The sequence below is a fragment of the Coturnix japonica genome, chromosome 1, assembly GCF_054131305.1.
Source record: "Coturnix japonica strain WE chromosome 1, WE-NBRP24, whole genome shotgun sequence".
Classification (NCBI taxonomy): Eukaryota; Metazoa; Chordata; class Aves; order Galliformes; family Phasianidae; genus Coturnix; species Coturnix japonica.
In genome coordinates this window covers 153,770,727-153,786,972 of record NC_140663.1, presented here as the reverse complement: position 1 = coordinate 153,786,972, position 16,246 = coordinate 153,770,727, and the positions used below count along the sequence as shown (strand labels likewise).

At 39.6% G+C, this 16,246-nt stretch overlaps 1 protein-coding gene across 3 annotated transcripts in view; it reads right to left on the bottom strand.

Annotated features, from left to right (window-relative positions):
- Window positions 1-16,246, bottom strand: part of RB1 (RB transcriptional corepressor 1) — a 65,542-nt gene that overhangs the window by 38,033 nt on the left and 11,263 nt on the right. For 2 of the 3 annotated variants that reach the window (XM_015851795.3, XM_085536158.1), the window contains exons 8-17: window positions 14,679-14,827; window positions 13,620-13,694; window positions 11,483-11,592; window positions 10,571-10,648; window positions 8,060-8,147; window positions 7,331-7,447; window positions 6,980-7,036; window positions 6,866-6,897; window positions 6,711-6,787; window positions 6,330-6,532 (exon numbers count right to left, since the gene is read on the bottom strand). In XM_015851795.3, the coding sequence (XP_015707281.1) occupies window positions 6,330-6,532; window positions 6,711-6,787; window positions 6,866-6,897; window positions 6,980-7,036; window positions 7,331-7,447; window positions 8,060-8,147; window positions 10,571-10,648; window positions 11,483-11,592; window positions 13,620-13,694; window positions 14,679-14,827 (986 nt within the window). The remainder of the gene's footprint in view (window positions 1-6,329; window positions 6,533-6,710; window positions 6,788-6,865; window positions 6,898-6,979; window positions 7,037-7,330; window positions 7,448-8,059; window positions 8,148-10,570; window positions 10,649-11,482; window positions 11,593-13,619; window positions 13,695-14,678; window positions 14,828-16,246) is intronic. The other variant, XM_085536157.1, reaches the window with a different exon arrangement.

The following is a 16,246-nucleotide window of genomic DNA, read 5'->3' as shown; positions in this document are numbered from 1 at the left end:
TGGTTTTTCAGTTTGCCTTCAGCTGGTGAGGCAAGTTTCAAGCCTATAAAAGCACAGCATTAGTTTCTATAGAAGACAACGCTTTAGATTGCTAGAAAGGTGAGAAAAACCACTTTTATATATGCATAGGTATATCACACAGTTATTAATGATTTTCTATATCTGCAAAAGCTAAAAAAGCATGTAATACAGACACATAATCATAGAATCATAGAATTACCCAGGTTGGAAAAGACCTTGAAGATCAAGTGCAACCACAGCCTAACCATAGTACACTAACTCTAACAACCCTCTGCTAAATCATATCCCTGAGCACCACAATATGGTATGGTATATATGGTATATACACACAAAAAGCAGCCATCTCACAGACTTCTAAGAATGTGCCCAGTATCATAAAGACAGGAATTCAGAAGCTCGTGTTTGGTTTGAAACCTGTAATTCAGCTTTTCCAGCCCCGACTGACACAACCGAAGCGTCAGAGCTGATTTTTAACCTTAAAAGCAAAATAAGCACATGCAACACAACCACTATGATTCCTTAGTGCTATCATGCCAACCAGCAGTGATGTCTCTCTGATCACACACACACTTTTGGAACATGCGGCATGATGCAACAAATATATTTAGTTTGTAGAGACAGGAAGCCTCAAATCAACTCTCAGTTCCTTCTTTAAGGTTAAAGTTGCAGCCTCCTAACACAACGTTAAGCATGACAAGCATGTGGGATGGCATCATTTGGTGGCATTTAGAGTTTTCAATCTTTAAGAAGAACCCTCAAAGGTTCAAAGGTAGAAATTACTGTCTATAACAGTGTTCACGGTGTATTTTGGGTATCTAAAATCCATAAGCTCACATCAGCCTTACCTTTATACACCAGTACAGCACACTAAGTCATCTCCTGCCACTGAGGAGCTGCCATTCTGGATAAGCCAAGTATTTTTGTGCCTATAGCAGCAACCAGATATTCCCACGCCCGAAGTCTTTGAAAGGTAAAATGTATCAGACGTGAAAAAAGAATATGTCTGACATAGATTGGATTTGCTGAGAAAAAGGCCAACTGCTGTGCAGGAACACGTACAGTTCTTGGAACCTGAAGGAGATGCGATGTGAGAATGTGTGACTCAGTGCCAGCGCTGAGGTCACTCCTGTGGTTGAATCCACATCTACCTTTGTAGTCGCTCACATAACGAGCCAGGGCCTGTCCTAAGGCCTGGAGGGCAAGCAGCAAAGCATGGCTTTCACCCACACAGTTGAAGCTTCCTCACCCAGTAATCCGTACCACCAGTAGAAAATAAGTCTGTGATCTGCATCATGCCCCATACCTTGCCTGGGCATTGCCCAGAACAGGGTTGACAAAGCCAGAACGAGCCAGGGAACAAGTCACCAGCAGAGCACTGCAGATGGCTGCCATGCAGTGCTCCAGCCTGAACCACAGCTTCTTTCAGGCAGTTCATATAAATACAGGCCCAAACTCCCTCTCTCACCATTTGGCCTTGCTTGGCTGCCCATCAGAAAGGTTTTAGGGTCAGTCTACTAATTCAACAGCACGTGATTTATCCAGTAACCTTTCATCCAAATTGTTGATGGTATTGGCCACTCCTATTTCTCCTTCCAACTTTAACAGGAATGACTTAAGATACTGAAGTCAAAGAGAAGTCGTCTTAACTGCATGCAGACATCTACCTCCAGAGGCAGAGGTATAAGACTTCAGACAAACCTAGCAGAAAGGATTGCTGAGAAGGTTCCATACCACCAGATAATGAGCTAACCTCCATTTCTAGATGTTTAGTTCCTCCTTACAAGGAGCACAGAAATCTAGCTTGAAACTGTATGCTGCATCTAAGAAACCAAGCACTGGAGTATGGGGAGCAGCACAATAACCCTGTCCTTGTGGAATCAAAGACTAGAGGCTGCATAGCTAAGCTTATCCACTACCACATACTAATGTGTACTTAACCTGTCCCTCCTTGCAGCTTTACCTCAACCTGGATTTGTCTAACAGCGTTTAAATAAATTTGAGACATGCTTGTTTAACGTTTGTCTCCATACTGCGTGATCAAAGTCGCTCTGCTGTTATTCCAGCTCAGGGAGTGTGTCATATTTATAACATAAATATATTCTCTGGGAATATGCTGTTTTCTTCAGGAAGGTAATTCTTCCACAATGAGCTGCATAATTTAAAGCCAACAGAAGCCTTTGCTGTAGGATGAGGCAGCTGAATACAAGCATTAACTACGTATTTAGTTGACAGATAGGTATTGCAAACATCAAATTATGTTAAATCTGTGATACGTGACAGAACAGCACTGCAAATATCATTGCAAATGCTGGCCAGTTGAAACCACACAGAAGGTGCACATAAAGGAGAAGAATTATGGAGCACAGAGTAGACAACACTACACTGAAGAAGTCACAGATCAGGCTAAGTCATGAGTGTCCAACCATTTGGTTTGCCTCTGCTGCACTGAGCGCAAGAGGAATTGTCCAGGGCCACATCTACGAAGGTTACTCTGAAACTAATTCCTCCTAATTATTTCCATGGAAACTACAGCAGATGGGAAGAGCACAATAACCAAACACTGTGAGTCTCACTCTGCTCACATCCAATGGTTGGTCTCCATAAACGTTCACCAAGTGTTGGTGAATGTCAGTGAGTGCCTCTCATTCCACATGGAGGAATTCAGTTGTTCAGTTGTTGACTGGCAGCACACCATCAAGTTCACTATCCTATTTCGGATTTTATTTTAACTCTTAAGAGGAACAACCTGGTAAGAGAAACCTTTAAAGAGGTTTATGGTGTCACCACCTATAGCGCAGTGCACTGCTTCAGTTCATCTGTCTCATGCACAACAAAACAAAACCTAGCACTCAAAATGAGACTGAGAGTGAACTCCATTTAGCCCAGCTCACAAGGCTGCAGGGATAAGCTTCCCCATTCCCTCTGGGCTGCTGTGGGCTGCAGAGGGCGATCCAGCGGTCTCCCATGTCTGTTAACCACAGAAGCTACCAGGTAACTTTATAAAACCATGGTCCTGCTAGGAATACCCTTTGGACTCTTCATGCTTACGTAGATGCACTAAAGTATGACTTCAGGTATGCCAAATATAATATAAAACTGCTCTGTTCATGGCTGAGAAGCCAGGAAACACAACCAGATGGATTTTCCTCCCTGGTTCTTCTGAATTCACTGCAGACAGCAGCAATGTGAAACATGCAGTGCAGCAGCTAACAGGGCTTTCTCAAAGGGAAACTCAAAGATCCAGGAATGCATTCATATAGCTTTAATCTGAGATATTCAAAACAATTCCTTTTTTAAACTGGCCACAAGAGATATCGATCTGATAGAAAAGTGTTTCTCATAGGAAACAGACCAACCATTCCAAGGTTTAAAATGTACTTATATCATCAATAAGGTGAAAATGAATCAAGGGGTACAGACACCTTTATTTTTGAGTCTGAAGTAATTTTAGGCCCTTTAAATCAAGTTACCAAATGTAAGTAGCACCCTAAATACTTCAATGAGATGAGGTACAAATGCTTTACAGTTAAATATACAGATAGTACGGTATACTTTATGAATAAAAAATATGTAGCAAATTGGTCTGAATATAATCTGCATCTGGAAGCAGCACAAATTCATTTGTGGATAACTTCTACTGGGATAAAAGGGGCTTCTAACTTCAGGGTTCATTTAAGATCTAAAGAAAATGCCATACTTTCTGCATGACTTAGTGTCAACATTTGCCCCTTTTCAGAATTAAGTATTATTGGGAAGAGTTTTCCATATTTTTCCACTATTTGGGGGTGGGGTTTTTTGGTTTGTTGTTTTTATGATTTCTTTTTTCCTTAATGGAAAAGAGCTGTTTGATCTCCTTCCTCATGTACAGACAACTAAATCAACTAGCAATGCAAAAAGCAATAAGCGTATTCATGATGACTAGCAAAGAAGCAATGTATTATCTTCAGTCTTTCACGTTTACTGCATATAGCTTCCAGTGTCAGATAAGGGTTAGATGAGCTCTTTAGATGAGTTTATCTTCAGAGAAATTATGTAAAGCATTCTTATGAAAACTCTCAAAACAAGTAAAACTACAATAAAATCAGCTATTCTCCCTTCAATTTCCCCATCCCTTCAAATTTCACATTATAGTCTTGCTTCCAAAAGCAGTCAGCAGAAGGAAGAAAAACTGGATTAACACAGACGATACACTTGACTTCCCAAGAGCAGACAAACCTCCTAATGAACCATTCTGCCTGCAATCACTTGTAAGACATGCATTATAACTAAGCATAAGTTACCTACCCATTCTGCTCCCTTATAGCATCTGGAGATAAGAGACATTTACAAAGTACACATCTCAACTTACATACCCTTTACTGAGGAAATTACTAATTAAGATTATACTTTTTTCATCTTGCACATCAGTACATGGAGACAGCATCCAGAGAATAAACCACAGAGGAATACAATAAATCACCCACTCATTCACTAGCTCAATCTTTTGAGGAAATCCAAAGCCTTTAGCAGACTTCTACCACTGAAATACTTCCTCCTTTTGCTTAACTGTTACCCTCGGGCCCTGTCGCTGTCACACAGAGCAGAGTTCAGCGCTGCCCCTCTGCTCCCTGTGAGGAGCTGCAGCCACCATCAGGCCTCCATCAGCTCCTCTGCTCTGTGCTGAGCACACCAAGGGACCTCAGCAGCCCCTCAGACCACTTGCCCTCCATACCCTTCACCATCTTTATAGCCGTCCTTTGGACACTAATTTCTTACAAACCCAAACTGCACCCGAGTACTTGAGGTAGTCTAAATCTAAATGTTAATTAACCAGCTAGCCTTAACAACATAGTAACTGTCAGTTATGTAAGTTATTTACTGTAATAGTAATTCTAGAGGGAAGGGAGGACCTCCTATGAGGAGGCCACAGAGTCACAGGGTAACTGTGGAGAGTAACAGTCCAGTTGCAGCCAGCACATAGCTGGCTGTCAGCACGTTACCCTCCATTTTTGAGAGCCCTGCTGTGCCCTCTAGTGATGAGCCTGCCTGTATCAAGGAGGAGGATGTTGGCTTAGCTGTGTTTTAAGTACAGGCCAAGCATTATATAAGAAGGGAACAAAGTAAGTGCTTTTGCAATTCTACAGATACCTACTGACAGCCTCTGAAATAAGCTGCATAAGCCACTCCAAGACAGTGCCAAACACCTCAGGCAACTCAAGACAACAGATTCAATACTGAAAACACTGTGTTTTGGATTCTCCAGTCTGAAAGCCCAAATCTGAATCAGATTATCTGCATGTTGTGCTTGGATTACTGAGTAGAAATTGGTAGATTAAAGCCTTCCTGCTCATGATTAAGCTGGAATCAAACCAGTCTGCATGAGGTGTCAGAAGCCATTTTCTGCTTGTGGAGAGTAAAATTTAAGTATTTGTATCTCTGTCATTACCCTCCAAGCATTAAAATTCTCAAATAAGCAAAGCATTCTTTAAACATTTTGAGCAAAGTTCTTCATCTTCTCTGCTACTATAAGCTCTGGTACAAAGCTCTCAATCTTCAAGTGCTTTCAGGCAGTCTTTTTCAAAGAAATTCTATGCATTCAGCAGCAGAGAGGCATGTGCATCTCACCAAGATCTAACCAAAATCATATACAAACTTGGTTCACAGTAGAATATCATATTAGTTATGCCATATAATGTTCTTTAAATTTCCCAGATCTACAAGATATCATATGGGTTCTTAAATGGTCACTTCATGTCATTCTGTCAGCAGCCTTTATAGTCTCCTGTTTTGTACCATTAATAGCATTTTTGGTACATAACTAATACACAGTATAAAGAAACAGCTGTTGACTTACGAAGATTCACCCTGAAACACAAAACCCAACCTGCCAGAATGCTTTTGATGCCATTCAAAAAAGTTGAAGGAATTTCAGTGCAAGTTACAATGAGAATTGGGATTTTAAATACTATTAACAATCACATCAGATGCACAATGCCTTACAGTCAAGCAGGACTAAAAACCAGATGAAGTTTAGAGATAAGTGCATAGAATGTACTGCCTTGTCTACTGGCACCAAAATACTGTGTATGGGCATTACTACTCTTAATATCCATGCCAGACTATTGAAAGATGCTGGCACATAATTCAGCAGTGCTAAGCTGATCTCTCTCTTTCTTCCCAAAACCTGAAGACACACTAAAGATCTTCTTTAGCTCTTTGCCAGAAACACATCTCAGCAAGACTTCAACTTCTTTTATATATCTAGGTGTATTTTTTTCTAGATTTGCATGTTATACAAGGACAAATAACTGCTTTAAAACATTACTTACAGATTGCCAAGCAAGAGATTCCATAATGCGATGTTCACAGCGTTCTAGATGCTTTATCATGTCCCTTGTTAGGCTTGGCTCCACTTTAATGAAACTTTCAATCACCTTGTAGAAGTCGAAAGCTTTTAAATCAAATACATTGAGAATCCACGGGAAAGACAAGTCTGTTTCGGTACTGGTACCATCACTTTGTGAAGCAGTTCCTGTAAGGGAAGCAGATTACGATTACCAAGAGCATTACATTCTTTCACTTCTCACATGTTTGGTATTTATTAAATCATTGCTAGTTTCCTTGCTATTTACTGCATTTTACATATTAGAATAAATAGCAATAATTCGCAATCACTAACAGTGCTCCTTAGCACTTTGGATTCAACTTACTGCCATATGTAGCCATGACAATTTCAAGAGCACACGCCAGAAGAGATGTGTGGAAGATGTTATCATTCAGAAGTTTGCTAAAGGGAAAACGAAATCATTAATACTTATCCCAAAAATAAAATAACAGGTAATAATGATCAGTGGTTGGTACGTACCTAAAATTGTGCACTGAGAGACGCTCTTCTTCCTGAGGTATATAAATGAAGCTTTGATTATTTTCAGCCATCAAAAATGCAATGCCAGTACACAGCTATCAGTACGAAACTTACCGACTTCAGCATAGACTCCATTACTCTGTAATACAGCCGTACTCCAAGCTGGTATCTCTATTAGAAAGGAGGGAAAAAAGAAAAAAAAAAAAAAAAAAGAAAGAAAAAAAATTAAGAATCCTATGTTTTTTGGCTTGCTTTTTTGTTTTTGCTTGCATTAGTATTAGCATAGCATTAACAAGAACCACTTGTTAATGCTATCTTTACAGAGCATTAAAAGAAAAGCATATCCATTCCTTGAAAAGATTAGTACTTTCTATTGTTAATCTGCACTGAAGACAAAGTAGTAAGTCAGGTCACACATTAGCTAGCATCAAGTTTATAACAAGTAATAATCAAAATGCTACTTACCTGTGAGCCAATCTCAGCACATCCCTGCCCAACTGCTTCAGCAAATTTCTTTTTGAAGATGTGTCCAAGGCTTTCCACTCTTTTCAGGATACTGTCTTCAGGGTTCACTGTGCAGTTCTAGTCAAGTACAGAAAAGAGGAGAGGGAAAGGAAAGGCAAGGAAAGTATTTTATTTCCAAACACCTCAATTAGTCCTGCTTGACCTTGTAGCATCTCTCTTAGTCACCTCATCAGCATAAATCAAAGTGGAGTATTTAAGGTATCATATATAATATTAGATTTATACATATATATATGCACATACATAATATAGAGTATATGATATATATATTGTTCATCCAATACATAACCAAGTATGTTACTGTCTTTCAAGTTAAAAATATCTTTAATTCTCTGACTGGGAACATAAGAGATCTTTACAAATATATCCTCCTCCTCTTTATGCCCTCTTCATATTTCTCTGTTTTTCCATCCAGTACATACATAAGCCTTAGTATTTAGTTCAGTAACAGAAAGATTTAAGGATCTACAAGTTTCCAGAGCACATCAGTTAAGATACAAATGTCTTCAAAAATAAAAGTAATTACATTTAAGCAATCCTAATTAAAATGTACTTGTTCAGAACTGTCTGTAATAAAGGAGTTACCAAATGCGTGAGATCTCTATGCGTAAGTCTTAAATGACTGTTAATTCCATGAATTTTTCACAAGTGTTTCTTCAAATCACTTACATTGAAATATGCAATGAGAGTATCTGATGGTTTATCAGTTGCTGAGTTCAAAATCATCATCAATTGCTGAATAGTATTCATTGCAGCCCTGAAAAATACAAAAAAATACCCATTAATAATACAAAAGAATAGTGAATTAAGATGATTTTTGTTTCAATTCTTAAGTTCATAGGTACAGTAAGAAAGAAGTGTTGAAATATAGCACTTGCCATCTATTCATGAGACAACACAGTCTTTTTAAAGTAATGTTGCTTCATTTAAAAAAGAAAAAGCACAACTTTGAGAGGTAGAGCTTCAGATGTTCCCATTTGGGTATGGCATGAGAATATTAGAGAGGGAACATTAGAGAATATCAGAGGGCTAGAGCACCTCTCCTATGAGAAAAGGCTGGAAGAACTGGGCTTGTTTAGCTTGGAGAAGAGCAGGCTCCAGGGAGACCTCATTGTGGCCTTCCAATACTTGAAGGGAACATATAAACAGGAGGGGGAATGGGTGGACAGGGGAATGACAGGACAAGGGGGAATGGTTTTAAACTGAGACAGGGGAGGTTTAGGTTAGACATTAGGAGGAAGTTTTTCACTCAGATGGTGGTGACGCACTGGAACAGGTTGCCCAAGGAGGCTGTGGATGCCCCATCCCTGGAGGCATTCAAGACCAGGCTGGATGTGGCTCTGAGCAGCCTGGGCTGGTGGTTGGCGACCCTGTACATAGCAGGGGGGTTGAAACTACAAGATCATTGCAGTCCTTTTCAGTCCTGGCCATTCTATGATTCTATTCTTCATAGACTTCCTATTCTGTACTGGTGATCAAAGGTTTACTGCCATCTAGTGACAGCCCCATGCTTTATTAAAAACAGGTTGCTACAGCCACAGTCACTGCTGATTAACAAGCCTCCACTTGGACTGCCTTAAGCAGCAGCATTTTTTGAATACATGGGGAAATCTGGATAAAGCGAACGTGAATGTCAGCCTCACCTTGAGAACTGCATGCAGCTCTGTATAGAAAGGACATAAAACAATTGGGGAGTATCCAAAGGAGGGCTACAAAGACGATTTGCTCAGTTCAGAGAGGAGGAGCTGAGGGGAGGCCTGATGGTGGCTGCAGCTCCTCACAGAGAGTGGTGGGGCAGCGCTGAGCTCTGCTCTGTGTGACAGCACCAAGGGAAGGGTGTGGAGCTGTGTCAGGGGAGGGTCGGGGCAGGGGTTAAGAAAATTTTCTTCACCAGAGTGTGGTCAGGCACTGGAACAGGCTGCCCAGGGCAGTGGGCACGGAGCTGCTGGACATCGAGGAGCGCATTCGGACAGCACTCTCAGACATAGGGTATGATTGTTGAGCGATGCTGTGTGGAGTCAGGGGTGGGACTCAGTGATCCTTATGGGTCCCTTCCTACTCAGGTGATTCTATGATCAGTGTTTGTTTAGCACATTTCAAATTCTTAATGTAGAAACCCGTTACTTCTGGACTTTAATAAAGATTTCCACAGCAAGAATTTAATGCCATGAAAATGTTTGGTTAATAGAGGTTTTTTTCTTTAAGCAAGTGTAACCAAAAATATTAGTAACAAGCTATTTGTGAAGAACAGCCTTTGTTGTCAATGACTTTCTCGTTAAATGCAACTGAAGTCAAGACAGTATGTAGTGTATTTTGCACAGATGCAGGGTCCACTTCATTGTTTCAAAAGCACATAGACGCTGTAGAAGTTTACTGCTTCCTTTATAAACAAAGCAAAATTATTTTAGGTAATTTGAGAATGAGAGAAATTAAAATACTATGCCTACCTACGCGACCTATCGTAGGGAACCTGCTTTAGCAGGGGAGTTGGACTTGATCTCTTGAAGCCCCATCCAACCCCTGTAATTCTGTGACTCTTGCAGTTCTTCTGTACTGGACTACAATCAATACCCCGTTTCTACCATATCTGTTTATTTCCCCCAACAGACCAGAATATGTTAGTACTCAAATGTTAATCTTCCTAAATAGAAAGGTAAGAACACTTGAAAGAAAAGACCATCAGAGAAGAAATGCACGTGCATATACAGTTTTGTATAGGGAAACATAGGTATGAAGATGCAGAGCTAGAATGAAGACAGAAAAGATGAGAATATCACTTACAGAAGTACTAGCTTGAAAGTATAAACTTGCATTGTCATATTAACAAATGCAGTGAACTATTTTATACATACCATATGCTAGAGTTCAGTAACACCCTATGCTTTCCAACAGCTTAACCAGGAACTGAAGACTCTAGGCATCCCTAAGTACATGCTCACTACTCGTTAGTAAGCAGAACTAGGTTCTGTCTTTTACAAACAAACAAATAGTGTCTGGATAGGGAGCTAGGAGATATGGTTTAGGGGTTTTCTGTCAGTATGGTAAAGGGGGGATGGTTGGACTAGATGTTCTTATAGGTTCTTTCCAACCTTGTGATTCTATGATTCTATGAAATACCTACACTTGGGGTATTCCAAGTTAGAATAAACACGCAACACAGCTCAAGTGAAAAATTCATACCGAACAGGAGTCTGTGGAAGGACATGATTCACCTCCTCATCTGGAATATTTTTTTGTGGTGTTCTTTCCAACTGTGAGCTACAGAAATGGAAAATAAGCTTATGAAGCATTAAAGTAATTACAAAAAATATGCTTTCTGCAAAAAGCTTATTGGTCAGCACCAAAAACAAAGTTCTGAAACATTTATGAAGATCTAGAACAATGTAATTCATATTGCTAAGGAGATCTCATTTGAATAGGATGTAGGGCTAGATGACCTCCAAAGCCAGGCTCTGTCAGTGGTACCCCAGTGCCAAGACAGGAGGTTATGGATATAAACAGGAGCACAGGAGGTTCCCTTTGAACACCAGGATCACTTCTGTGCTGTGCAGGTGACGCAGCACTGACACAGGCTGCCAAAGGCTGTGGGGTCTTAGGTATCTTCCAGAGTTGGCTGAATGTGGCCCTGGGCACTGTGTTCTGGCTGTCTCTGCTGGAGCAGGTGGACCTAGATGGCCCTAACAGCCTCAGCCATTTTGTAGTTCTGTATTACATACAGAGTGCACTCCCAGCAGGCAGCTTGCATACACCACAGCCAGTTTTAGGAAGGAGTATGACAGCAAGGACCCAGCTGGCCCCAGAGCCACAACACGTTCTTGGACGTAACAACTAGCATGTAGCCTCCTTCTCTTTGTGATTCCTTGGACTACAGAGGCTTGCACAAAAACAGTTTTCACATTATTTTAGCTAGACAAGCAACAGCTTGTTTTCTGATTATTTAAGCTGTGATATAAAGCAATGATAGTGATGCCAAAAATATCTTAGCTGAAGTACAAACATAAGATATCAACAGGATGCAAAGATCATTTAGAGCACAGATCTATGAATCCACACTTTCTACTATAAACCAAAAGCAGTAGGTGAAAATGTTACCATGCTATCACATCAGGCTGTAGAGTTTCATCATGATCCAGAAATAATCTTGCATCTATATCTTTGTTTTTGAGATAAAGCTCATCATATTGTTTTGAGAGAACGTCGACCTTGAAAAATATTTAAAAAAACAAACATTTAATAGGAACAAATTTACCGACAATTTACTGAATAAAATAATCTACTACTACCTCATCAATAGAAATGAATACAATGCTGAAACTCAGAGTAAACTTGGAACCCACAAAGTCACTTTTTATACAAAAAGCTGAAGCACAACCAGAGGAAAAACTATTGTTCCCACGTTCAAACAAAGATAGTCTTTTAAAAGAGAAAACAATCCAAGATCATGAGACCTCTCTGAAGATATACAGCTCTTCATACTGTAAAAGAGCTACAAATATTTGGAGTAGAAGGTGTAGACTTGCAAATCAAACTAAGGTTTCCAAGCTTTTCAGTCTTTCCTTCCAGGAAAAAAAGTGTCTCCAAGGACAAGAAATGTCAAACGAGTGTCCTTTGAACAGCTGCTACACAACCCACCAGGCCTCCAACACTGCTGGTGTGGAGATGAAAGCCTGATACCACCCTCCACTTCCAAGTCTGCTGTTGTGCTCCTGCAGGAGCAGTCAGTCATCTCCATTATCCGTTCCCCAGACTCAAACACAGCACATGATGCTGCACTTTGGCATATTCCAGCTACAGACAGGCTACAGTGCATAAGAAACCAAATGAGTCACGTAACAGTCCCAAGCAAAAGCAAGCTTCAGGCATCTCCACAGCTTTACTCCTCATCCCTTCCTTTTATCTTTGCCAAACAAAACTGCACCGAATTGATTTGACTTGATGAGAAGTTTGCTATTAGATTTCTTTAAATTCCTATCACCTCTAATTTTTTCATTAGGAAACATTCATTATCTTTTCATTATCTTCCTAATGGCTTACATGTTCTTTTTGTCTGAACTATTTCAGTGTTCTATTAACTCCTGTATACTTCAGATTCTTTCACTGCAAAAAACAACTGCTCCTAGACCAAACTGCTCTGCTGTGCTAACTAGGAAGAAATCACCAGTCAAGAAGACAAGTTTTCAGTCAATTCATCCATTAGTTCATAAAGCCTGACCATCAAGCATGCAGCGAAGACAACTGAAATACTAACAGCAAGTGCCAAAAGCTTTTTATTGTTTTGGAAACAACATTAAACTTTAATAGAACCTCAGTGGGCTTTTGTTGGTTTTGTTTGTTTGGGGGGTTTTGTTTGTTTTTAATGAAAATCATCTCATATTAATAGCAGTTGTACCAAGTAACTCAGTTATGACTGACACGGATTGACTACCTCTGCAGAAAGACTTGTGATACAGGACATCTTTTCACATAACATATCATAGATTATTCTATCAGCAGTCTTAGACTACTGTTTTGATGCTATGCTAAATTGTGCAGCACTAATTGGCTAATAAGCTTTGTAATGATCCTTGCATGGTAGTTCATACAGGGCTTCCAAACTATGCCTACCCACGTATAAAACCTCATCTGTCTGCTTATCTAGAACATGATATTGCATTGACCCCTAAAATTCATATTGAAAAAGATTAAGATATTTAGTGGGTCCTGTATTATATTTCCTACCCAAGATACTGTGAAACTGAACAGAAGATACACTTGGCATTCCTATTGTCACAGTTGTCTTTTCTCATATTACCACAGCTAAACCTACTCCTTAAAGAATAATGCACATAATTACTTTACAAGAGGCTACCTACTAAAGCTTACTCTTGCATACAGCTGCATACAGGAAGATCAAGTGCATCTATAGACTGAACTTTAGAGATTTGACATTGTTATGGTTCTAACTTAGATTAATGGCTTCACTAAGATCATACATATTCAAATCTTATTTCATGCTTTGCTTTGAAAAAAAACACTATCTCAATCTCAGGAAATTCACTTATTAGATTCAATTACAAATAATCCACGAATCCTGGAACGCTGTTAAGTTACATTCCTGAAAAACAATGTGTTTTTGCTATGTTATTTCAGAAGAGCCTATTAGAACTTTAATAACTTAAAAAGTGAAGCTTAAGCAAACTGGGGTCAAGTCAAGCACTGTTGTTAAACTACCTTAAATTACTTCAATTACCTCTGGTAATCCATTTGAGGCTACACCAAGAGAATTCAAGAAGGGAATAAAGCTTGTGAAATACACATTTTTTACCTACAAATAAGAAAAAGAACAACATTAACAATGTATAGAGGCAGGCATGCATATCCTGCTTTCATGTTTCAAAATCTCCCTCCAGACCAGGTTGCTCAAATCACCATCCAGCCTGGCCTTGAATGCCTACAGGGAGGGGGCATCCACAGCCTGTCTGGGCAACCTGCTCCAGTGTCTCACCACCCTCACAGTAAAGAATTTCTTTCTAATATTTAGTCTAAATCTACCCTCTTCCACTTTGAAACCATTTCCTCTCATTCTATTGCTACGTGCCCTTATAAAAAGTCCCTCCCCTAACTTTCCCATAGCCCCCCTACAGGTACTGGAAGACCACTTTAAGCTCCCCTTGGAGCCTTCTCTGTTCTAGGCTGAAGAGCCCCAACTCCCTCAGTCCATCCTCATAATGGAGATGCTCCAGCCCTCTGATCATCTCTGTGGCCCTCCTCTGGATCCACTCCAAATGTAAGCATTCAGCATACTATCCACGGCTGGAAATAAAATGGGAAGGAATTTACCCACTTTTCAGCCTCTTTCTTCTAGTCATCTGCTCAGATATTCAGAAATAAAGTCATTTTCACACAGAAAGATATTTATCAGCAGAGAAAAAGGCGAATGAGGCCTTCAAGATCCCACACAGGAGTGCATTAGTAGCAGTTATTTTCATATTGTGAGATACAGCTGTGACCCCCCATCAGAGCAGGTCTGCATCCACATACCAGACATTGGATCAGTATGAAATTTAACACAGCATTCTTCACAGTTTACCTTAGCAAGGAAACTCATCACCCACATCATAAGAAGGGACTTAATTTTGTTAACCTACCTACTAGAGAACTGTAGAATGGCACAATACCTTCACTATTGAACTTGAGAGAATAATTAGTAAACACAAGCAGTCTTTTAAAACCGAAATGCTTAAATAAGCACATATCCCAGTAGGGGTTTAGCAGCAAGATCCAACATATATTAAAACACAGGCATTACCTCATCTAAATTACAATCATGCTCTTTACAAAGGATTTCAATAACTTTTGTATCTGTATCAATTTGCTTTGAAGCGCGTGCATTCCTGTTCTGACCTCTTCGTGGGGTTCGAGTTGAACCATTAGCAGTCAGTGCAGTCACAGCAGACTCTGAAAAGACAAGCAGAACCATCACAAGTTTACATTCATCTTAAGGAAAAACAACTACGGTAACTTCATAGATTTAAATATTTATGACTTCTCAGGCAGTCTTAAATCTTTCCCTTTTCATCTCTTCAGCTGGGTAAGCAACCTCCATTACAAAAACTTCTACAAAAAAATACCAATTTTTCAACTCCTTTATCAGTATCTGGACATTCTGTTTTTACAAGTATTCAGTGCCACTTAATAGCACTTTTTAGAAGCAGCTGTGAATAAGCAGCTGCTCTACTGCTTACTTCAAATGAGGTAAAAATGTTGCATTTTCACAGAATCATAGAATGACCTGGGTTGAAAAGGACCACAATGATCATCCAGTTTCAACCCCCTGCTATGTGCAGGGTCACCAACCACCAGCCCAGGCTGCCCAGAGCCACATCCAGCCTGGCCTTGAATGCCTGCAGGGATGGGGCATCCACAGCCTCCTTGGGCAACCTGTTCCAGTGCAGATGGCCTCAATATCATCACCTTGAAATATCCAAATTATATTAACATGATAATACAATTACATGCTTTAAAACTGATACTCTTTATCAGAGAGCTGTTCTCAATTATAACTACATTTGCATTTGTTAACAGTTCTATGAGTAATTCTGACAAACGACACTGCTCTGGTGGTTGCATCTTAATCCCCACACTCTTAATATCACAAAGCTTGACATTGTTTAGCATAATGTGAAGCCTCCTGAATAATGGTGCTACTTGCTAAAGGAATGAAGCAGTTTGTGACAGTTTCAAGAGTACCTGTACCAAGTGAGAAATATGCTTTACAATTATGACAGCGATAAAATACACACAGCCTGTTTTTTAAATAATGAGGTGTTAGTCTTTACATTTTCCCTATGGATATTTAGCTGGAAAGCAACAGAAGAGCAGGAAGATTCAGGCTGTTAATTCCAATATCTCATTCAAATCCAACACCGGATAAACTTGTGTAGTATCAAAAACTGTTCTCTACTTCCTAGGGCTGCAAATACTATAGAGTATCAAATCCATAGATTGTGGAATAAAGTACTCAACAAAGAGCAAAAATGGAGTTCTGTCTTTCCAAGTGAAAAGTAAACAATTTCTCTGACTTTTGATTGACATTTCCCATGCTTTGAGTACAAAAGTTGGACATACAACAGTTTATGTTGAGTGGGAGTTCTACAGGTAAGATCCATTACATCTGTGTATAAAATAAGGAAGAAACATGTTCTAATAGAAAGTGAATGTATTAAATATATATATTAAAATATACACCTCTTTCTTTACCATTTTGAGCTATCACAGCAATCGTTTTTTTTAATCCATCACGTATTTCTTTTTAATGCCTGCATAGTCCAGTACCTTGCACACTTCAGTTGTCATCATATTGCTAGGAATCAGTGA